Source organism: Bos mutus, chromosome 12, assembly GCF_027580195.1.
Source record: "Bos mutus isolate GX-2022 chromosome 12, NWIPB_WYAK_1.1, whole genome shotgun sequence".
NCBI classification, from domain to species: Eukaryota; Metazoa; Chordata; class Mammalia; order Artiodactyla; family Bovidae; genus Bos; species Bos mutus.
This window is the reverse complement of record NC_091628.1, coordinates 46,120,001-46,144,503: the sequence shown is the minus strand read 5'-3', so window position 1 is coordinate 46,144,503 and position 24,503 is coordinate 46,120,001. Positions and strand designations below refer to the sequence as shown.

The window sequence follows — 24,503 nt, the reverse complement described above, 5'->3', positions numbered from 1 at the left end:
ATGTAAAAAGTTGAGTAATATGCAAATAGGATTTTTTTTAACATAATAGTGGCTCTGTAAACAAAGAGGAATGGAATCCCTGTCTCTTATGTCTCCTGCATTGGCAGGTGAGTTCTTTACCACTAGCGCCACCTGGGAAGCCCCAAAGAAAGATGGGCTTATGTTCCTTATGTAATTTTCAGAAGTACCCTTACCAGAGAAAAATAACAAATATCATAGGAGACCCAGATGAACTAATAAAACATCCTTACATCCTTTCTTGAGAGAATGCCAGTGAATGCTACATTGTTATTAGTCAAAGAACTGAGAAGAGAACTTTTTCAAATCCTGAGTGACTTTTCACTACTAGATAATTTGTTAATTTGTTAATCACAGTATTAATTCAACTTACAATCATTTCTGGTAATAGTTATTACTGAGAACTTAGCATTCTTATAACCTCGCTCATTTGAAGCAGTGTTTAGAAAACTCTCATTATACATATTAATTAAAATTATTTTAGAGGAAATTTTTATTTTCCCCAAAGAAAATGTTTAACTCTTCAGTTCAGTTCAGTCACTTGTCGTGTCCGACTCTTTGCGACCCCATGAATCACAGCACACCAGGTCTCCCTGTCCATCACCAACTCCCGGAGATCACTCAGACTCATGTCCATTGAGTCGGTGATGCCATCCAGCCATCTCATCCTCTGTCGCCCCCTTCTCCTCCTGCCCCCAATCCCTCCCAGCATCAGAGTCTTTTCCAATGAGTCGACTCTTTGCATGAGGTGGCCAAAGTACTGGAGTTTCAGCTTTAGCATCAACTCTTATGTCACATCAAATAGTGTGGGGCGAAGTGGGTAATTAGAATATAGCCTACAATTTGGTTGCTTGAAAAGATCCTAAATTAAAAGTGAAATGTTAAATACTGAAAAAGATTTACCTGTATTGGAAAAAAAAAAGGTAAAACAAGAAAAAATAGGGATCATCCCTATATGGGAATGTGCTAGTTACATTTTTTATAGTAATGATAAGAATTAAACTTAAAGTCAACCTAAATAAAACTGGCAATAAGAATGTATTGAACAGAAGAGAAGCAAAAACACAGCTCTTAGTGTTACACATATATATATATTTTAGTTGTTATCCTTGCATACTAATTACAAGAACCATGATGATTTTCTCATAATTTATTTTTGAAAATGTAGGTACTGGTTCAAGCATTAGAATGGGGTCTACAAGCTGCTGAACTTGAGTAAATCTACCCTGCTGTCAATTTTTGTAATGGACTATGAGTTAAGAATGACTTTACATTTTTAAATGGTTGGAAAAAATCAGAAGAAAACTCTTTTATAACACATGAATATCATATGGAATTCAACTTTTGGTGTCCATAAATAAACTTTTTGGAACATAGACCCACACCAATTTACATAATGTCCATGACTACTTTCACATACAGAGGCAGAGTTAAATAAAATATTTGCCAACCTGTTTTTTACAGAAGAAAAATGGCCAATCCTTGAGTTTTGATGAACTCAAACCCATGTGAATCTTAGGCTGTGGTTAATTGAAGCAGCACAAATGAAACTCCCAAACAACATAGAGCAATAGGACTTGGTATTGAAAGAAAAGAAGAAAAACATTGAAGGAGAGAAAATTACATAGGTGAGGACAGTTCCAATAGGACATGGTTATTTGCTTTAAATGAAAGCCTCCAAGACAGAGTCTGCTAAAGTATTGAATTTAGATTTTCTCTGGTTGATTGTTTTGGACTACTGTAAATATTAGTGCAATAACTTTGAGGAGGGAGGAAAAGGACATAGGATGTTTACACACTAGTAATTCTACATTAAATCCCTAATAGCTAAATGTCTGTAAGATTATATCAAATTACTACAAGTTCTGATTTGGTCTATTATGTATCAGATTGAAATCCATGTATGTTTACTGTTTAATATTCACAGAACTTGAAGAGTAGAGGCTTTGAATGTTCAGTTCAGTTCAGTAGCTCAGTCATGTCCGACTCTCTGCGACCCCATGGACTGCAGCACACCAGGCCCCCTGTCCATCACCAAATCCCAGAGCCTACTCAAACTCATGCTCATTTAGTTGGTGATGCCATCCAACCATCTCATCCTCTGTCATCCTATTCTTCTCCTGCCTTCAATCTTTCCCAGCATCAGGGTCTTTTCAAATGAGTCAGCTCTTCGCAACATGTGGCCAAAGTATTGGAGTTTCAGCTTCAACATCAGTCCTTCCAATGAATATTCAGGACTGATTTCCTTTAGGATGGATGGGTTGGATCTCCTTGCAGTCCAAGGGACTCTAAAGAGTTTTCTCCAACATACTAGTTCAAAAGCATCAATTCTTCAGCGCTCAGCTTTCTTTATAGTCCAACTCATACATGACCATATGATACATATATATGTATCACAGTCATCATTGTCATCTATAAATGACCACCAAAGCCTTGACTAGATGGACCTTTGTTGGCAAAGTAATGTCTCTACTTTTTAATATGCTGTCTAGGCTGGTCATAACTTTTCTTTCAGGGAATAAACGTCTTTTAATTTCATGGCTGCAGTCACCAGCTGCATTGATTTTAGAGTCCAAAACCATAAAGATGCCACTGTTTCCATTGTTTCCCCATCTATTTGCCATGAAGTGATGGGACAAGATGCCATGATCTTTGTTTTCTGAATGTTGAGCTTTAAGCCAACTTTTTCATCTCCTCTTTCACTTTCATCAAGAGGCTCTTTAATTCTTCTTCGCTTTCTGCCATAAAGGTGGTGTCATCTGCATATCTGAGGTGATTGATATTTCTCCCAGCAATCTCGATTCCAGGTTGTGCTTTGTCCAGCCCGTCGTTTCTCATGATGTACTCTGCATATAAGTTAAATAAGCAGGGTGACAATATACAGCCTTGATGTACTCCTTTTCCTATTTGGACCAGTCTGTTGTTCCATGTCCAGTTCTTCTTCTTCTTTTTTTTTTTTTAGCTTTACAATATTGTATTGGTTTTGCCATATATCAACATGAATCTGCCACAGGCATACACATGTTCCCCATCCTGAACCTGCCTCCCTCCTCCCTCCCTGTACTATCCCTCTGGGTCATCCCAATGCACCAGCCCCAAGAATCCAGTATCATGCATCGAACCTGGAATGATGATTCGTTTCATATATGATATTATACATGTTTCAATGCCATTCTACAAAATCGTCCCACCCTCCATGTCCAGTTCTAACTGTTGCTTCCTGACCTGCCTACAGGTTTCTCAAGAGGCAGGTCAGACGGTCTGGTATTCCCATCTCTTTCAGAATTTTCCACAGTTTGTTGTGATCCACACAGTCAAAGGCTTTGGCATAGTCAATAAAGCAGAAATAGATGTTTTTCTGGAACTCTCTTGCTTTTTCGATGAACCATTGAATGTTGGAAATTTGATCTCTGGTTCCTCTGCCTTTTCTAAATACAGCTTGGACATCTGGAAGTTCACAGTTCACGTACTGTTGAACCCTGGCTTGGAGAATTTTGAGCATTTCTTTACTAGCATGTGAGATGAGTGCAATTGTGCAATAGTTTGAGCATTCTTTGTCATTTCCTTTTTTTGGGATTGGAAAGAAAACTGACCTTTCCCAGTCCCATGGCCACTGCTGAGTTTTCCAATTTTGCTGGCATATTGAGTGCAACACTTTCACAGCATCATCTTTCAGGATTTGAAATAGTTCAACTGGAATTCCATCACCTCCACTAGCTTCCTAAGGCCCACTTAACTTCATATTCTAGGATGTCTGGCTCTAGGTGAGTGATCACACCATCGTGATTATCTGTGTCATGAAGATCTTTTTTGTACAGTTTTTCTGTGTATTCTTGCCAATTTTTAATATCTTCTGCTTCTGTTAGGTCCATATCATTTCTTTATTTATTGAGCCCATCTTTGCATGAAATGCTCCCTTGGTATCTCTAATTTTCTTGAAGAGATCTATAATTTATTGAAGAGTTCTCTAGTCTTTGAATGTTAGATGTTTTATAATCCAACTTCCCCCATGGTGGAGAAATCATTCTTGCATACTATCTACCCATTTTTATATATCTGTGTTGTAGAAAGCCTATTCTGTTTTCAGCAAATTTGAGTGATGAAGTTATTCATTGATTAAATTAAAATTTTCATCTCAATAGCTTCTACTTGTATGTTGTATTTTCTTAAGAAGAAAATGTCTACAAATTATTCTGTTTTCTAACCTTTTAAATATTTAAGTTCTCTATTATATATAGTACCTATGGTATTTCCTTTTTCCAGACCAAATATTCTAATTTCTTCTGACAAATTTTCATCCAACCTCATGGTTGACTTTCTTTTTTTTTTTTAAATCAGCTCCCACCACACCACCCCTTCCTGAATAATGTTTTAGTAGTGAACCCCCAGAAAAGAGACGAAACTAACATAAAATTTAGCTTGGACAATACTTTATAAATTTAGTCATAGTTCATAACTTTTTGTTAGTTGAATGAGTGACTCAGTAAATTTCATGGGTTTTGATGTGAAATGCAACTAATTTAATTCTTTATCTTTTGTTTGTATTAGGAATTTGCATTTATCCATATTAATTTTTCCAGTCTATTGATTTAGGCTCTTTAGGTGCTATTTAATGTTATTATTCCAAACTATCATATTAGCTATTTATACCACCTTTGTATAATTTCCAAATTGTAAAGGGATGTATCACTTGTATTACCTTAAATCACTGAGGAAAACAAACAGTATGAATCAAGAGATCAATTCCTCTTGTCATTAGAGAATTCCTAATAGGCTGAAATGCTCTACTCATTGATTCTCTTTGAGAATCATTCATCAAATAACCCCCAATCCCCCTGAATGAATCGATATTTTTCTCACTTTTATTTAATAAATTCACAATGGTATTGTAAGGATTTTTTAAATGGTTCTTGCTGAAATATAAAACAAATTTAAAGAAGAAAGGCAATGTATTTTAGTAGTTTAAAATATGAATTCTGGAGGAAGCCTCCTTGGTTTATATTCCAGCTCTGCCATCTCCTAGTCTTATGACCTTATAAAAGTCACAACATTCCTGTCTTTGTTTACTCTTCTGTATAATGGGGATTATTATATTACTGCCTCATCAGGTTGTCATAATGAGTAAGTCGGTATTTATAAAATCATTAGAAGCCTTTCTACAGTGACATTATCTTCACCTTGTTGCTGCTGCTGCTAAGTTGCTTCAGTTGTGTCCGACTCTGTGCGACCCCATAGACGGAAGCCCACCAGGCTCCCCCATCCTTGGGATTCTCCAGGCAGGAACACTGGAGTGGGTTGCCATTTCCTTCTCCAGTGCATGAAAGTGAAAAGTGAAAGTGAAGTCGCTCAGTCATGTCCGACTCTTACCGACCCCATGGACTACAGCCTACCAGGTTCCTCCATCCATGGGATTTTCGAGGCAAGAATACTGGAGTGGGGTGCCATTGCCTTCTCCGATCTTCACCTTATTTCTAGTTTATTTTCTTCCAAAGTATTCAAAATCTTCCGTTTAAAATAAGTTCATAATTCTATATAGAACCTATGACAAGATTTTGAAATACAGTTGCAATAATGTAATAAGACCTCTCTCTCTTTCACACTCCCTTTTTCTTGTTTAGCTCTTCCTACATAACAAAAGTAGTGTATTTTGCTTTTGGGGGGTTGGTAGTTCAGTGGTATGCAAAGCAGACATTTAAATGCATTTTTTATATCATTTTTCTTTAATAATAATATAGAATTGTTTTGAGACATTTGGAAACATTCAAATTATTCTACATTACTGAATAAACATCTTTCCTCATGTGCCATATTACAGTATTTTTCTGAGAACATAAAATATGACTTAATTTTAATTAATTTTCTCTACCAGTCTGCTGTTGTGTGGTGTTTGTGTCAGAGAGAGAGAGAATTTAGAGACAGTTTAGGATATTCTCATTTAAAGAACTAAACACTGAAAATTTTTATATGCAGTGTATAAATTTTCGATTCTGTAATATCTTTTCTAAACTAGTCCCTAAAATGCTATATCAGTAAATAATACTTTACTTGCATTAAGTTCAAAATGTTTAAAGATTATAAAAACTGGAACCAGAGTAACTGGATTCACAAAGTAGATTTAAAAAACCTTACAGTAATGTCATTTACCTAATTTGCTTTTGAGTACAGAATAATTTATTTTGGAGCAACCATGTATAATTCTAGATGTATGGATCATTTTTATACATCATTTTTAAGAAAAGAAAACTATATTGTATAAATTTTACTTGGATTTTGAAAAGCAGTTTTATATGTTCCCTTAATGTTTATTTGGGTATTGATATTAAATATGAAAAGGGGATGCTAACAAGGAAGAGGAAGTATTAAAACTCTAACTAAGGATGCCATATATCAGTGTACTGAAATACAAGACACATATTTATATCCATGAGTGCATAATAATGTTAAAATATAAACTCATTGTTCACCATTGGAGAATTCTAGGGACCTGAATATTTTAAAAGACAAAAAAAAAAGGTTTAAATAAAGGATAGAGGGGTGGAATGAAGCATTTCCCTGCCTTCCTCATACAGACTGTCCCTTCAGTTCAGTTCAGTTCAGTCGCTCAATCGTGTCCGATTCTGCGACCCCATGAATTGCAGCATGCCAGGCCTCCCTGTCCATCACCAACTCTTGAAGTTCACCCAATCTCATGTCCATCGAGTCGGTGACGCCATCCAGCCATCTCATCCTCTGTTGTCCCCTTCTCCTCCTGCCCCCAATCCCTCCCAGCAGCAGAGTCTTTTCCAATGAGTCAGCTCTTCATATGAGGTGGCCAAAATATTGGAGTTTCAGCTTTAGCATCATTCCTTCCAAAGAACACCTAGGACTGATCTCCTTTAGAATAACTGGTTGGATCTCCTTGCAGTCCAAGACTCTCGAATCTTCTCCAACACCACAGTTCAAAAGCACCAATTCTTCAGTGCTCAGCTTTCTTCACAGTCCAACTCTCACATCCATACATGACCACAGGAAAAACCATAGCCTTGACTAGATGGACCTTTGTTGGCAAAGTAACGTCTCTGCTTTTTAATATGCTGTCTAGGTTGGTCATAACTTTCCTTCCAAGGAGTAAGCGTCTTTTAATTTCATGGCTGCAGACACCATCTGCAGTGATTTTGGAGCCCCCAAAAATAAAGTCTGACACTGTTTCCACTGTTTCCCCATCTATTTCCGATGAAGTTATGGGACCAGATGCCATGATCTTAGTTTTATGAATGTTGAGCTTTAAGCCAACTTTTTCACTCTCCTCTTTCACTTTCATCAAGAGACTTTTTAGTTCCTCTTCACTTTCTACCATAAGGGTGGTGTCATCTGCATATCTGAGGTTATTGATATTTCTCCCAGCAACCGTTATTCCAGCTTGTGCTTCTTCCAGCCCAGCGTTTCTCATGATGTACTCTGCATATAAGTTAAATAAGCAGGGTGAAAATATACAGCCTTGACGTACTCCTTTTTAAGTTAACACAGTAATGCACGAGAGAAACTTTCTGTTCATAGAAATCTTCTGATTATGGAATGACATATTTCAAATTTATCAAACTGTAAACCCTAATGAAGTGATGAATCTAGGCCATTATTATTAGTGTTGATTGTCATCATAAAATGCAACCAAGCAGACACTCAGTGCTTCTTGTAGAAGCATACACCACTATCTATGAAATACTCTTGCTGCCATATCAACTTGAATCAAGCATCCAGATGTACTTATACCAGAAATTCAGAGGATGGAGGAACGGAGTCAAATTAGACCCATCAAGGAACTGTGAGCAGTTCATAGAAGGGGTGACCTCTTAGAACATACACAGTGCCTTAACTAGATAAAAAGTTGGCTTTAAGCCTTCAGCATGAACAGAGAGATGCCAATTAATGGCAATACTGGCTGACTCAGAACTTACCTTTTCATCCTTGCTATCTTCCTTCTATTCCACCTACTTGACTTCTCTTTTAATTAAGATGATAATATTTATTATTACATAAGACTGAGGTATAACTTTTGAGTCAAGACTGCATTTTGCTGCTCAAAATGACTGTAGGAATTTGTTTTACCAAATAGGAATCTGGAATTTCCAGACTGCCTAAATTCTTATAGATATGGGAAAAATATAGTTCCCTATCAACATTGAATAAGTTTGAGGAGATAGTAGGAGAATAAAGTTAAGTTGTTTATGATTACACTCAAGGGCCCTACCATTTTCCCATTTCCCATGAGTATTTCCCAAATACTCATAAGCAAAATTGAGTATTTCTTGAAAATCATCATCAAAACAATGAAAAAGAGCTATGTAAATATCCTTTGAAGCCTCAGTTTAGAAGTCTGAGTTGGAGTTTTGATAATGGCTACCTAACCTTCTACTAGATGCATGTATATTAGAATTGTTTGTTATGTCTTCCAGAAGTATTTTTTAACATTTTCCTGAATGCAGAATCCCAATCCTATTATTTATCCTTTCTGTTCACTTTTCCAGAAGGAGAGAATTTGGATATCACAATCAGTGTAAATGATTATGGATTTCACTAAGAGTATTTACTCACTGATGGTATATACTTCATTAGAGAAAGGAATTTTATTGGTTTTGTTTACTTACACATAACCAGACCCTAGAACACTGGTGTACATTAAGTGTTCAGTGAATAACCTCTGAATGAATGAAGTCTGAGTTGTCTTAAAGCTCAGGAGTTTAGGTTCTAGAAAATGCTAATCAACTTCAATTTTGTACTGTAACAGTTGTATGAAGATAAATTTAACATTTCTTCTTCCCAATTCTATAACATACTCAATAAGGGAATTGCTAACTGAAGAAGTGATGAAAATGAAGATAATTAAAATGAGAGCAGTATAAAGTAAAGTTAAATGAAATAACCCTTTAGAGAAATGAACTGTGATTATATAATCTTATGCTAAGAAAATATTTTAAGTTGATAAAATAGAATGCACTTTGTGGGGGAGATGAGGCTGCTGAGATAGTGCATTTTTTCATGTTTAGTCAAATGTGTAATATTGAACAGCTTATATTTTTAATTTAATTTTTACTTTAATTTTTATTAACATACAGTTGATTAAAATGTGCTGTGTTTCAGGTATACAGTAAAGTGATTAAACTCTACATATATATGTATGTATATATTCAGCTATGTATATGTATGTGCTTGTATATTCTTTTTCTGATTCTTTTTTCTATACGTTATTATCAAAATATTGAGTATAGTTCCCTGTGCTATTTGGTAGGTTCTTTTTGGTTATCTATTTCATATATAATAGTGTGTGTATATTAATCCCAAACTACTTTTTATTTTAGCATTTTAGAATTCATTGTTTTAATCTCCACCTTTGATTGTGAATTGTAGTATAGACCAATACTTCTTGTTCTACCCAGAAGCAGTAAATGCAGATTTTCCTTTATGTTATTCTGTTACCATTAGTTTATTAGTATGACCTTTTTTTCTCCAGTGAGAGTGTATTCTTCTTAAATTTTCATTTATTATTGTGGCTAGTTTTATAAAGATAGAACACAGCAAAAGATTGTGCTTTATTGATTGGTGAAGCTATGATGCAGGACTATAAGGCAGCGTGTTGAAGTATTAAATATTCTTCCTCTTTGTCCCACTTCAGGGCCATCTTGGAGGTTAAAGGGTCTCACACAAATGAAATGATAAATCCAGTTTACATAGTTTCCCTATAGACACTGAACTGCTTCTTTCTTATTATGTCTGAATAAAACTCATTATCTATTTTGTTTCAGTAATAATTATGAGATTCTCCCCTAAGCAATTCTTTACTGTCTCCATTATTCTCCATCTTATAGCATACTCTGGAAAGGCAAGCATATAAATATGATAAAAGAATTAAGCTGTTGAAATAAATTAATTTATTGTACAACAATGTATTCAAATCTTACTTGCTCAATGGATTTTACTTTAATGAAATTCTTCAAAGAATAATACATCATGTTCCAAAGATTGAAATTATACATTAAGTAAAATGACTGAATATGTTGTTTCTCAGTTTATAGAAACTTTCAATTGAATACTTAAGCTTTAAAAGCATAAAATTTGCATAAATTAAAATATTTCTTTAAGTAAAAGTATTAAATATTGTCTTTGCATCCTTTGTTCCTAGACAAAAAAAGCAATTAAAGTAAAAATAAGCTAAAGCTATAATAAATACTACAATTTCACCTATGTTGCCTAAGCCTTAAATTATGTTTTAAGATGTATTTTACATTAAGATTTTAATCCAGCTTATTTTTACTTAGTTTATTATATGACTTTTAGAGTTATGAATGTGTAAGTGAATAAATGAATAATGCATGAATGAAAAGAATCATCCAAGAAAACTTTTACAATTAAATACATTGACTAATGAAATAATTGTTTACCCCATGTGGAAAATAAGTAACTCTTCAATGACACAACCATTGTTACTAGAGTTTTGTGCATTAAATATTTTAGTACTTTATGAGCTAAATATCTCAGGGAAAAAAATCAGTTTCTTATGCTTTCCTTTAGTGCCACTGAGAAATTTCTTATGACAGGAAAACTCATACTTGAAAAATGATTTTAAAGGAGTTGATTTATTCCAAGATTGCAGTTTACCTCTGTTTGGCCAAACACATTCCACTGAAAATATGATCAGTTACATAATTATTAGAAGGAATATTAAAATGTTTGGATGGATAAACATTGATGTGAGTGAACTTTTGAATAAAATAGAATGGCTAATTTAGAAAATATTATTTGTATAAAAATATGTTGATGTTCTTTGTTTAATATATACCGTGTATTTCTGCATAATCTAATTGTTAAGATTTAGATGTAGTAGAAATTAGCTTAAAACTTAGACAAACTTAGGTACCTCTTTATTAGAGAAATCAAGGTTAGAGTCTATATAGTGTGTATCTGGTCATGTGTGCAATTAACTACAGCATAGATTATTTATATAGACATTTATACAGACTAAAAAGGAGTTCTTCTATACAGTGTTCTAAATCCATACTTTATAATAAATGCACAGATACTCCAAATATGACACAAACTCCAGCCTTTGAGTGCTACACAGAAGCCAAGTTACCCTTTGATTTGTGATTTCAGAGACTTGATGTGAACTTTATTGCCTTTTTTAAATTAAAAACTGTGGTTCAGTTCATTTCAGTCACTCAGTCCTGTCCAACTCTTTGCAATCCCATGGACTGCAACACGCCAGGCTTCCCTGTCCATCACCAACTCCTGGAGCTTACTCAAACTCATGTCCATTGAGTTGGTGATGCCATCCAACCATCTCATCCTCTGTTATCCCCTTGTCCTCCTGTCTTTAATCTTTCCCAGTATCCGGGTCTTTCCAATGAGTCAGTTCTTCCTATCAGGTGGCCCAAGTGTTGGTGCTTCAGCTTCAGCATTAGTCCTTCCAGTGAATATTCAGGGTTGATTTCCTTTAAGATTGACTGGTTGGATCTCCTTGCAGTCCAAGGGACTCTCAAGAGTCTTCTCCAACACCACAGTTCAAAAGTAACAACTCTTTCAAGCTCAGTCTTCTTTATGGTCCAACTCTCACGTCCATACATGACTACTGGAAAATGATAGCCTTGACTATACAGACCTTTGTTGGCAAAGTAATATCTCTGCTTTTTAATGTGCTGTCTAGGTTTGTCATAGCTTTTCTTCCAAGGAGCAAGTGTCTTTTAATTTCATGGCTGCAGTCACCATCTGCCGTGACTTTGGAGCCCAAGAAAATTAAGTCACTGTTTCCATAATCTCCCCATCTATTTGCCATGAAGTGATGGGACCTGATGCCATGATCTTCGTTTTTTGAATGCTGAGTTTTAAGCCTACTTTTTCACTCTACTCTTTCACTTTCATCAAGAAGCTCTTTAGTCCCTCCTTGATCTCTGTCCTAAGAATGGTGTCATCTACATATCTGAAGTTATTGGTATTTCTCCTGGAAATCTTGATTCCAGCTTGTGCTTCATCCAGTCCAGTGTTTCTCATGATGTCCTCTGCATATAAGTTAAATAAGTGTGGTGACAATATACAGACTTGACATACTCCTTTCCCAATTTGGAACCAGTCTCTTGTTCCATGTCTGGCTCTAAATGTTGCTTCTTTTTTGTTTGTTTGTTTGTTTTGTGAGTTTCTTCAATTTGTAATTTTTTTTGGAATGCTTTGCATGTTTTATTTTTTTAATTTAGTAAAGTAATTAGTCTCTAATTAAAATAAATAAATGTTGCTTCTTGACCTGCATACAGATTTCTCAGGAGGTAGGTAAGGTGGTCTGATATTCCTATCTCTTAAAGAATTTTCCACAGTTTGTTGTGATCCACACAGTCAAAGGCTTTGGCATAGTCAATAAAGCAGAAGTAGATGTTTTTCTGGAACTCTCTTGCTTTTTCCATTATCTAACAGATGTTGGCAGTTTGATCTCTGGTTCCTCTGCCTTTTCTAAGTACAGCTTGAACATCTGGTAGTTCATGGCTCATGTACTGTTAAAACATGGCTTGGAGAATTTTGAACAACATGGCTTGGAGAATATTGAACATTTTGTGCAAATGAATATATTCAGAAAGAAAAAAGATAAACTATTAATACATGCAACAACCTGAATGAATCTAAGAAACATTTTGTTGTGTAAAAAGGCAGACATGAAAAATTAGGTACTGTATGAGCTAATTTTTGTGAAATCTAGAACCAGCCAAACCTCTTTCTGGTGATAGAACTCAGAAAGCAGTTGCTTATGGGGATGGGAGAAATAGGTTGGAAAGGGGCATGGGAATCTTTCTTGGTTATGGAAATTGTCGAGAGATCGACAAAACTCATTAAACTGAACACATAATAAGTTCATAGTTTGAAGCTGTTTTAAGTTTAACCTAAAGGTGAATGGTAAAAAGAAAGATTTATAATCCCAGTTGCTTTTAAATTATAATTAGATGGACAGTAACTTTTAGCATCCAGATGTGGGTTCTCCATTCTTTTAAATCATATATGTGCTTGTTTCTTAGAAATTTAGGTCATTTGTCTGCAATGTGACCTATAGAATGTAGACTACTTAGAAGCATAACTTGTTTGATTTATTTAGCTTGGAAAAAATTACTGATAATTGTGTTCATTTTTCATGTTGAGACATAGATTTTAAAAATATGCATTGCAACTATAAAGAGTAGACTTTAGTTGACTTTTTTATCCTTTTCTTTTGCTATGATATTTTTTGACAGGTAAATTCTTTGTTGTAAAGTTTCTTGTGTCTATTTTTTATTCTACAGAATACATACTGAGAAACAGTTTTATGTTTAGATTTTGGAAGAGGGCTTGGCTATTTTTGAGGATTATTTTCTTTTTATTTGTATAATTCTCAAGAATGAAGCCTTAGTGTAACTGTTGAAGATGATTATTGACAATGTGTAGGATTGAAAAATTAAAAGCATATGAGACGAGTGATGTTCAATCTTGGATATATGTTAAAATCACCTGGAGAGTCTTAAAAAACATTTGTTTCTGGGCCCCACAGCAGATGCAGGGTAAATGCACCCACCAGATGGCCTAAAAGAACAAATTTATACCCTCATATTTCTGGAGTCTAGAAGTCTGAAAGCAAGGTGTCAGCAGTACCACGCTTCCTCTGAGATTCTGGGTAGAATCCTTCCTTGAGTCTCCAAAGATCCTGATGGTGGCTAGTAAGCTTTGACAATCTTTGGTTTACAGCTGCAGAGGTCAGATCTCTACCTCATCTTCACATGATGTTTTTCCTTCATAGTTTTTCTCTGTTTCACATTTTCCCCATATCTTCACAATGTCCTCTTGTGAAGACATCTGTCCTGTTCGATGGAGAAGCCATATTATTTTAGTATGGCCTCATTGCAGTTAATTTCATCTGCAAAGACCCTGTTTCCAAATGCTCACATTCATAAGTATCCATAGGTCAGGACTTCAGTCATTCTGAGGGGACACAATTCAACTCATGTAAGCCAGAATCTCAGGGAGTAAAGCCCAGGCATAGGCATGTTGAGGAACTTCCCAGGTGATTCTAATGGAAAGTAGAATTGCAAACCATCAATGGGTTAAATGAACTTTTGAGATTGAAGACAGGCATTACTCTTTTTCTGTTAGTACAAAGCCTTAAGCTTGTCTGTTTTCTATATTACATTAGCCTTTGATATTTTGAAAATAGCCTCCTATAGGCTGATTTCATTCTAGAACACCTTCTGGTTTCAAACAGTCTGCTTTTATGTCACATTTGCATTTTTGCACTCTAATCAGGAATAATTTGCTTATTATTTATTATGTATCATGTATCAGTTGACTTGTAGACTTCCAAATATTTATGAATTATTGAAAAGTGTTCTTCAAGGACAGTGTGTCTGAAGGTGAAGGTGAAAATCTGAAGGTGAAAATATCTCTTTGCTCAAAGAAGCAAATGTTAACAAATGAGTATTTTATTTATTAATCTGTAAATCCATTTATAATAGCTCAGTGGAGACAGTTATACAACAGATTGGGCTGGCCAAAAAGTTCGTTTGGGTTTTTCAGTAAGATGCAACAGAAAAACCTGAATGAACTTTTTGGCCAACACAATATTTGCACATTGGTCTCATTGGGAAGGTGCAGGGCTTGGGTAAGATATGGAGTGGGACTTGAGTGTGAGCATAGGACAGGATCAGGAAATACAATACCACATTTCCCTGGGATACACCTAATACATTATTCATGAATTTTCAGTAATATATTTGTGGGTTGCATTGATGCTAGGAGTCTGAAAATTACCAGAATCAAAATTATTCAAATGTTAAATAATAATAGATTTCCATGGTCCCTTAAAATGTGACTGCCCAAGTATATCCAGAGAAGTCCCATAATGAAATAGCTGTTAACAGCTCCTCTGGTGTTATTTTGATGATGTCACTATGATAATTTGTGTGTTAAATGATCCTAGACACTTGCTGAATCAATAGACTCTATGTATCAGGTTTTTTTATAATGATAATTGTCTAGAATTAAAACTTGCTTTGTTCTGTTAATTCTTTGTTGTCTAATGGTTCTAAACTGGATGTCTTTTTTGACCTCTATTTTTATCCAAAGAGGGGATTTACATTAGTCATTACTACAATGGTGTTCACCTATTTTCTTTCTATTCTTTTCTTAGACTTATGGTTGTTGGTGGGGAGGAAAGAAAAGATAGGCAGTTTGGGATGAACACATACACAGTGCTTGCTATATTTAGAATGGATAACCAAGGAGAACCTATTGTATGGAACTCTGCTCAATGTTATGTGGCAGCCTGAATGGGAGCAGGATTTGGAGAAGGATGGATACGTGTATATGTATGGCTGAATCCTTTTGCTATTCACCTGAAACTATCATAACATTGCTCTTCAGCTATATCCCAATACAAAATAAAAGTTTTAAAAAATTTTAAAAATAAATGTGTCTTTTAATCCAGTTAAATGTTGATGCAAAAAAGTGTTGTCTTCACATTTCTGTAGCATTAAGAAAAACCAACATTGCTTAAGCAAGGGTCCAATGTATTTACCTCTTTTCTTCCCCCCACCCTCCCCTGGCGGTATAGGAGCGTGTTCCCGACAGCCCGTCACCTGCCCCCTCCCTGGAGGAGGGCCGAAGGCCTGGCAGCCACCCATCATCACACCGCAGCAGCAGCGTGTCCAGCTCTCCAGCGCGGACTGAGAGCTCCTCGGACAGAATTCGTAGGTGTCCTTCTTCCACTTGTCACCTTTTAAACTTTATTAGGTGCAGCTGGCTGTTCTAATCAAAATACCCTCATTCTGAAGAGATCTCAGATGTATCACGTTCTGAAGCTCTGTAGCAATAGCCATGTCGCAAAATTGTGTTTCCCAGTTTGCAATAGCATGAGGTATGGTAGTACATTAACAATTCTGATATAAACTCCCTCTTTTTGATGCCACACATAAAGATTTGAGTTATGAAACAGTTAGTAAATAACCTTCTAGATTAGTGTCTGAAGTAAACGCCTCCAACTCTCACATATCTAGTATCCAAACATACTGTGTACGAATTATTCCTCTTCATTCCTTCAATTCCTCCTTGCCAGTTTTTAAAAATTTACAATTTTTAAACTTCATCCTTGCATTGACAAAGAGGGATAACAGAAATAGATTCAAAATAACTGTTTTGAGAAAAACACATTTCATAATCATTCAGATGATCAAGAGATTGAAGAGTTTGAAATTGGTCAAATTTTAGGATTTGAATTAGTAACAGTCAATAATGCATATTATCTTCACATGTTATTATTATACAATTCTAAAAAGTAGGTTCATACTTTATTTTGTAATCACATTTTCAGATATTTAATCCTTGTCCTCATGATCAAGAAAATTAAGAGTAAAGTTGTGGGTTATTGTTAATTGCTCAGTCATGCCTGACTCTGCAAACCCATGGACTGTAGCCTGCCAGGCTCCTCTGTCCATTGGATTCTCCAGGCAAAAATACTGGAGTGGGTTGCCATGCCCTTCTCCAAATTATTCTACATATTTTTAAAATGTATTTTTTTCAGTGAAAGTAAGGTTTTATGGAATGACTTTTCTTCAAAATTTTTCACAAAACCAAAATTTTCATGGGCAATTTATTAAGAAATATATTGATTAGATTGAAATCATGAGGGTATTTGGTCGCACGCTTTATCCCGTCAGTAGTGACAGATTACTCTTAATAATTCAAGGAAGAAATTATTGTTTTAAATCATTCAACCATGTAATAGATATTAATGGGCAGTTTTATTTTTAAATTTGAGTTCAAAATCAAATGTTTAAAGAAGTACTTTGATATCTCTTAAACTTAGGGTTTTGTCTCCTAGGCTGTGTGTGTGCATGTTCCGTTGCTTCAGTCATTTCCAACACTTTGTGACCCCATGGGCTGTAGCCCTTCAGGATACTCTATGAAAACTGCAATGGGTGGCCACTTCCTCCTCCAGGGAATCTTCCCAATCCAGGGGTCAAACTCACATCTCTTGCATCTCCTGCATTGCAGGCGGGTTCTTTACCTCTGAGCCACTGGGGAAGCCCATTGACTAGAATAGAATATGAATATTGAATTTCAGTGATATTTCAGTTCCTTAACTTGTTGAAAACTCTATTTGCCCTCTCATGCCTCTAAAACTATTCTAAATTATATTTTAACTTTATAGACTTAGAGTGTTCTACTTTAAGACTGTAGTTTTTGCAGTTACAGAAGGCTCAGGAGAGGATGTGTTACATTAGATAAAGCCTGAATAGTTCATTGGTAATGGTTATAGTGGTATGACCACTGAAAAGTATTCTAGACATTAAAAAATATACCTATTTTATGAGCTAGAGGATAAAATAGTTTCATTTTCAATATATTTCTGCTTGTTCTTAAGAATTATCATAGTTTTCAGTCCTCATGGTGTTCAACTTAGATTATAATTTTAAAGTTAGACCATGATATTTTATTTATTTCTGATTCCAAAACAGTTTAAATAGGTTATTTGAATATTGTGTATTATGGTGTTTTATTCTTTTATCTTTTGTTTCGGGCTTGACAGCTGTCCATCAGAATGGGTTGTCCATGAACCAGATGCTGATGGGTTTGTCACCAAACGTACTCCCTGGGCCCAAAGAGGGAGATTTGGCTGGTCATGACATGGGACATGAGTCGAAAAGGATGCATATTGAAAAAGGTAATAATATATGATTATGAGGTCTGTTTTTCCTGCTTGACATATGAACTAGGTTTTAATCACAGAATAAAGTATATTTCTAAATTACATTAGAAGATGGTATAGAAACATTTTAAAAGCCTATAATATTAACATTAAGTAAAAATCAAGTCTACTCAACAAAAAAAAGAAATATGAAGAGCTGCTGTGATTCTCTTAAACAACAGGTAAGTGTTCATTTATTTCCCAGTACATTTAGAAAAAGAGAATTTTTTATGTTTTAATTGTTATCTCAATTCCTGAAGGTCTACAGTTTGTCTTCCTCCATGTCTTCAGGGTCTATTGTCCTTTTACTTAGCATATTAGAGCAAGGACAATACACAAAGGATTACTATGAGTATTTTTTGGAATAAAAGAGATGGTCATTTGGTCAATCAAGAAATACAGTGAAGATTATCAACCAATGTACTAGTATTGTTGTTCAGTCACTAAGTTGTATCTGACTCTTTGTGACCCCTTGGACTGCAGCATTCCAGGCCTCTCTATCTCCCAGAGTTTTCCCAAGTTCATGTCCATTGAGTCGGTGATGCCATCCAACCATATTATGCTCTGTTGCCCTCTTCTCCTCCTGCCTTCATTCCCTCCCAGCATCGTGGTCTTTTCCAATGTACTAGTAATTGCTTCTAAATTGCATGCAACAAATAAGCCCAGATAGTGCAAAGCTATGAACATTTTCTATTTATATTTGATTTGTACCAGTGTGACTTGTTTCCATAGGCAAACATTTGTCTTTTCATCCCTACTTCGTGAAATACTTTCATGAAGAATTGAAATATTATTTTAACATGCATGTGGAAAATTTATGCTGTTGGATGCAAATTCATGTTTTTGAACGGTAAATTTAAATTAGGACAATTGGAGCCTTGCCATATCTTTATCTTCTTAATTTAATACTATCAAATTTTAATAATAACATAGACTGTATACTTTGATATCTTTTTTGATATGACTATCAAATAATCAGTGTTATGGAATGGATTACTTCTTTGGAAACAATTTATTACTCAAAAGGCACAATTAATTGGATATCAAAAAGGAAAATGAATACAATTGGACATTTAAATAACAGAAAGAAATGTTTACAGAAAGACTAAGTTAAGGTGGGAAACCTTTTTTCCTCAAAAATAATTATTCACCAAAAGTAAAAATGCCTACACAACCATGTTTTTCTTTTCCACATGAATACAGTTTACCTGAAACCTCAGGGAGAAAGAAAACAATATTTATATAAATTAAATTATCTGTATTTTGCAATTAATGATAAAATGATAATCTTTACTAGGTTCTAATATGTCAAAATGTAGGCATTATTGAGAGCAGCATTAAGACAATTTCTAATAATTTTGAAATTCACTACCAAGTATTATCACGAAGCTGAGTGGAATATATACAAGTACATAAGTTGGTCAGATTGTCTCTAAATGTCTAATTCTAATCTTTCTGTGAGTTCTTCTTCAACAATGAAGAAAAATGTTATATAGAATGCATTATGTATATTTTGACATGTGTTTTTATATTTAATGAAAAAATGGTTTGTGAAAATCTACAGTAATAAATTTTTCATAGAGGATTTAAGTTTTAAGTAAGAATATTTACATATAAAAATCCATTACTAGGGTTAAGCAGCCATTCTCCACTGTCTTGCGATAGAATGAAACCCTACAGAAAAAGTTTTTAGTGACTCTTTTCACAGGTTTCTCATAGATGCTACAGAACTAGTTTCACTTAAAATGCATGAGAGATGTTTTATAGTATATAGTGGATATCAGTATATTAGTGATTAATTCTCTTGCAGAATCTTGGTTAAGCAAGTATGGGAGTGAAATATAAAAGCTCAGAGGTGGTAGGTAAGAGACCACTAAAGGCATGATCAACAATGTGACTAAAATAATGAGTCCCCTGGAATTTTTGGTGGGGAGCTTTCTACAAATCTCATGTTTCAAGTTGAGTTGAACTACACTTTTTTGAAATGGTTTCTTTTTTCAGAATACATGAGTTGTATCTGCCTATCTGTTCATCATCTGTCTATATACCTATCATCTGTTATTATTATTATAATCTTGCCTTTCCTGAGATACAAAACTAGATTTTTATAGGGATCCTACTGCTGATTTTCCTGTGTGCCTGTCCCTTAAATTTTCATTACGATATTTGCCTTGTTATTCGGAAGTTCTTTTTTCATTGGTCTGCTTCCAGTACTACATTGTAAATTCCGAGGAGTCATGTATATACTGCGTTTGCTTGAAAAGGACTAAACAGTCTATTATGTGAATGCATATTTATCTGAGCTGAATTGCTAAAACATTGTAAGAGATGGTGAAGGTAAGTTAAAATAACTGTGAAGATGAAAGGCAAAAGGTGGAATTATGGAACCCTTTGAACATACATGTGTATGAAACAGTAGCATATTCTGGCTGTGAATATACACAAAAACTTTTTCTATATCACTATAATCTTATCACATGTTAAGTTTTTAAATTGTTTTGCTTTCAGAATAGAGATCTTGGTCATAACCCAACAGTCTTTCAATATCTGAATGCATATTTTATTTAAAAAAGTACATTTTATTTTAATATTTGCCCTAGGGATGTGAAGCTACCATTACATTCTTAATTTCAAATATAATTATGGGGTCATAGACATTGTAATAGACATTGATACTCTTATAGTAAGAGTTTTATTATATGATGTTCATCTTTTGTATGTATCTCTTCTATTTTTCAGCATACTGAATTATTAGTAAATATTCATAGGCTTTCTAGATTGATAGGGTCTACTAAATTAAAAATTGTTTTTTTTTCATGACTACATTCATCATGTGCCTTATACTCGCCCTGTAACTTTCTTACTACACATATCTGTATTAAAACAAGTGACTTCATTTAGAGACATTTGTAGAGAAATTAATTATATGCTTGTGTCATTTTAGGCTTGAACTTCTTAAATGAAATTTGCTGCTCACCACTTTAAATCATCTGAAAGATAATAATTCTTAAGAAAACATTGATGTTAAAAATAGATACCAAAATTAATTTGGGTGCTGAGAATCACCATGGTCTAAAATCTTAATCATCAGTAACTTTTAAGCATTTTTAAATCATGTTAATATTAAAAAGTTGTTGACTTTATTCAGTTAGACAGAATATTTGTCACCATTAGTTGAAGGATCAGTGGCTATACAGGCATTAGAATTCAAAGTAATAAGTGCTGAGTAAACTTTCCCCTTAGTTTTTAAAATAAAAACACTCTAAAGGGTTTTTGAATCCAGAAAGAGTTTAATTAGAATATATTCAAAATATAAATATGAAAAACCAAGTTAATGTATCAAAAAGTAATAGACATACATTATTTCAGTGATCCTAAATGTTAGGAGAAATGATTTTAATAGTATGAACTTTGATTAAAATTAGGGCTTTATCAAAGATATGTCCTGAGGAAATCTTCGACACAGCTGGTAGCCTCATAAACAGTTTTATGTCTTCTAACTTTTCCAAACATACTCCAAGTTCTCTAGACCTTCTGGATTTTAAAAAACATTTTTGATTTTTGCCCTCAGTCTAAAATTAGTGAAATAGATAGGACTAATTGATGTTTTCATTTTTTTTAATTGAAGTATAGTTGTTTTACAATGTTGTGTTAGTTTCTTGTGTGTGACAAAGTAATTCTGAGTTACATATATATGTAATATATTTCTCAGGTACTTTCCACTATAGATTTTTATAAAATACTGAATATAGTGTCCTGTGCTATATCGTAGGACCTTCTTGCTTATCTATTTTATATACAATAGTGTATATCTGTTATTCCCCAAATCCTGATTTATGTCTCCCCCAACCTTTTCCCTTTTAGTAACCATAAGTTTGTTTTCTATGGTCTGTGAGTCTGTTTCTGCTTTTTAAATAAATTCATTAGTATCATTGTTTTTTAGATCTACATATAAGTGATATATCATAAGATATTTATCTTTCTGTCTGGCTTACTTCACTTAATATGATCTCTAAGTCCATCCATGTTCTACAGATGATATTATTTCATTCTTTTTGTGGTTGAATAATATTCCATTGTAAGGGCTTCCCTGGTGGCTCAGGGGTAAAGAATCTGCTAGCTAATTCTGGGTTTGATCCCTGGGTCAGGAGGAAGATCCCTTGGAGGAGGAAATGGAAACCCACTGCAGTGTCCTTGCTTGAAAAAATCCCATGGACAGAGGAGCCTGGTTGGCTACAGTCCATGGGGTCCCAAAGAGTCAGACACAACTTGGCGCTAAACAACAACAGATATTCCATTGTATATATGTACCACATCTTTATCCATTCCTCTGTTGATGGGCATCTAGGTTGCTTCCATGTCTTGGCTATTGTAATAGTGCTGTTATGTGCAACGGGTTTATGCATCTTTTCAAGTGAGTTTATTTCTGAATATATGCCAGGGCACTGAAATCATATAACCAGGCTCTCTATTTCTTTATGCTGCATCTCTCTTTATTCCCCCCAAATCTGTCACTGGTGCTGATTTTCAGTGATAACTCTCATGCATAATTTGTTCCCTGGTTTATCAAATTGTTTGAATTGTTATTTCCAAAACATTTTTGAGCATGCTTCATACCATGCATATAATTCCCTATGCACATTTTTATTATTTTGGAATCTATCTAATTTTTTGCTTTCCAAAAAGTAAATGTATGTTACACATTAGATCCTGTATGCTACAGTATTAGCTGTTTTTTCCCCAATTATAGAAAAAGTGAGCACATATAATTGGAACTAAGTACTGAATACTTAATCTACATTAGTGTATTTCAGTCTTGGGTTAAATAAACCAAAATGATATAATCAATAGGTAAATATTTACTGCATGTCAGATATGTGAAATGAACCATATGAAATACAAAATCTCCCTTTCTTTTTTCTCTTTCTGCTACAATTTCACACAATTTTTATTCATATATATTCTAATTTTCCCTATAATTGAGTCTTTTCCCTTTGTTTTCAAAAAAATATGAAAACTTTCTTTTGTTAGTGTACTCAGTCATTTAGTCTTGTCAGACTCTGTGACCCCAGTGACTTCTGTCATTTTAGAAGCAGGAATAATTTAAGATGAAGCCCGTAAACACAGGGGATTTGCTTCAGGCCATAAAATATTTCTTTTGTCACATATTCTTTTGTTGTGTATTCTTCATGGGCAGTGTTCAAGATTTCCAATGGTTAACAGACTTGTTTGGAAGGTTCTCATTCTGATATTCTGAATTTGAAGGTAGAGCATTAGAGGCAATGAAGTAGTTAGCAAACTGGCCATATTGAAATATCCTCTTATTAATGTTGTATTCTTAGCATCCAACCTTGTGGACCATTTTCCTACACAACATCCTTTTTAAATGACTACCGTCACTTTTCTCCTGTTTGTGGAAATTAATTTTTTGAAATATATTTCCTTTTGTACATTTTTCATTACTTAAAAATTCTAATTTTTGGATTATCTTCAAAAATGACTTTCTATTTTGAATTCTAGATTGACATTATACAAATTAATTTATAGTAAATATCACACACATATATGAAAAATCTGAACCTAGTAGTAATTCGTCTGACTATATAGACCTGCATGGAGTGAAAAGCCCTTTTCTTTGGAAATTTCCATACTTTGGTAATGTTATGTGGGCCACTTGTAAAATTAACTACCTCAGTGTTACCTAGAATAAAATTTACATTGTCCAGGAATTTATTTTTACATAATTAATATGAACTTTACTAAAAGAAGTAGAATGTATTGATGATGAAGATGTCAGGTGCTACTCCAGGACATCCATAACTTAAGGTTTAACTTAAGGTTTAGGTAACTTTTTTGGATACTTAGAAAGTTGAAGTATATGACTACTTGCAGATAATTTTCATGAATTAAATGCCAAAGCAATCAATTAGAGAGTATTAATATTTATTTTTGGATACATTATAAATAATAGTTACATTTATAATAATTTTACTTACTATAGTAGCTTTGCTTTTACTTGGTCAGACGAAATGTCTTTTCCCCATGGAGAAAACAGAATAGACTATTAATTACTCCACTTACTCAGCTTTATTTTTTTGAGCTCTTTTGATAGGCACAGAGTGACTCACTTCCTCACTGTTTAAGAAATATTTTTACGTAGTCATGCCAATAGCTAATATTTTTATAGCATTAAAAGTGAGATAGAGAGTGACTAGTAGATTGTTATTGTTATTGTTTTTGTTTAGTCACTAAGTCATGTCCCACTCTTTTGTGACCCCCATGGACTGTGTGTAGCCAGCCAGGTTCCTCTGTCCATGGGATTTTTCCCAGACAAGAATACTGGAGTGGGTTGTCATTTCCTTCTCCAGGGGATCTTCCCAAAGCAGAGATCAAACCTGCATCTCCTGCATTGGCAGGTAGATTCTGTACTGCTGAGCCACCAGGGAAGCCCAAATTAACATATTAGTTCCACCTGTAAATCTGCTTCATGTAAATATTTATTTATGGTTATTATAAATGACTATTTTATTTCCTTCATTGAAAGTATTTATTGGTTTAATGAATCAACTGTTTCTAATTTTGCAATTTATTTGCATATTGTCTAAGCCATGATTTCTATTTCTTCTATTTTCAATTTGAAATTTTACGTAATCTGGTATGGAAATGACCCAAAGGAAATGTGCACATTCTTATGTATGTTTATTTGAGAATTAGCTCCAAAATAAAACTTCATTTTGGAAATATTGACTTATATCTGATATTT

The 24,503-nt window shown here is 34.2% G+C and overlaps 1 protein-coding gene across 2 annotated transcripts in view; it reads left to right on the top strand.

The window, feature by feature from the left end:
* The window catches only part of DACH1 (dachshund family transcription factor 1), a 480,275-nt gene that overhangs the window by 329,495 nt on the left and 126,277 nt on the right, over window positions 1-24,503 (top strand). For both annotated transcript variants that reach the window (XM_070380571.1, XM_070380572.1), the window contains 2 exons: window positions 15,608-15,743; window positions 17,582-17,716. In XM_070380571.1, the coding sequence (XP_070236672.1) occupies window positions 15,608-15,743; window positions 17,582-17,716 (271 nt within the window). The remainder of the gene's footprint in view (window positions 1-15,607; window positions 15,744-17,581; window positions 17,717-24,503) is intronic.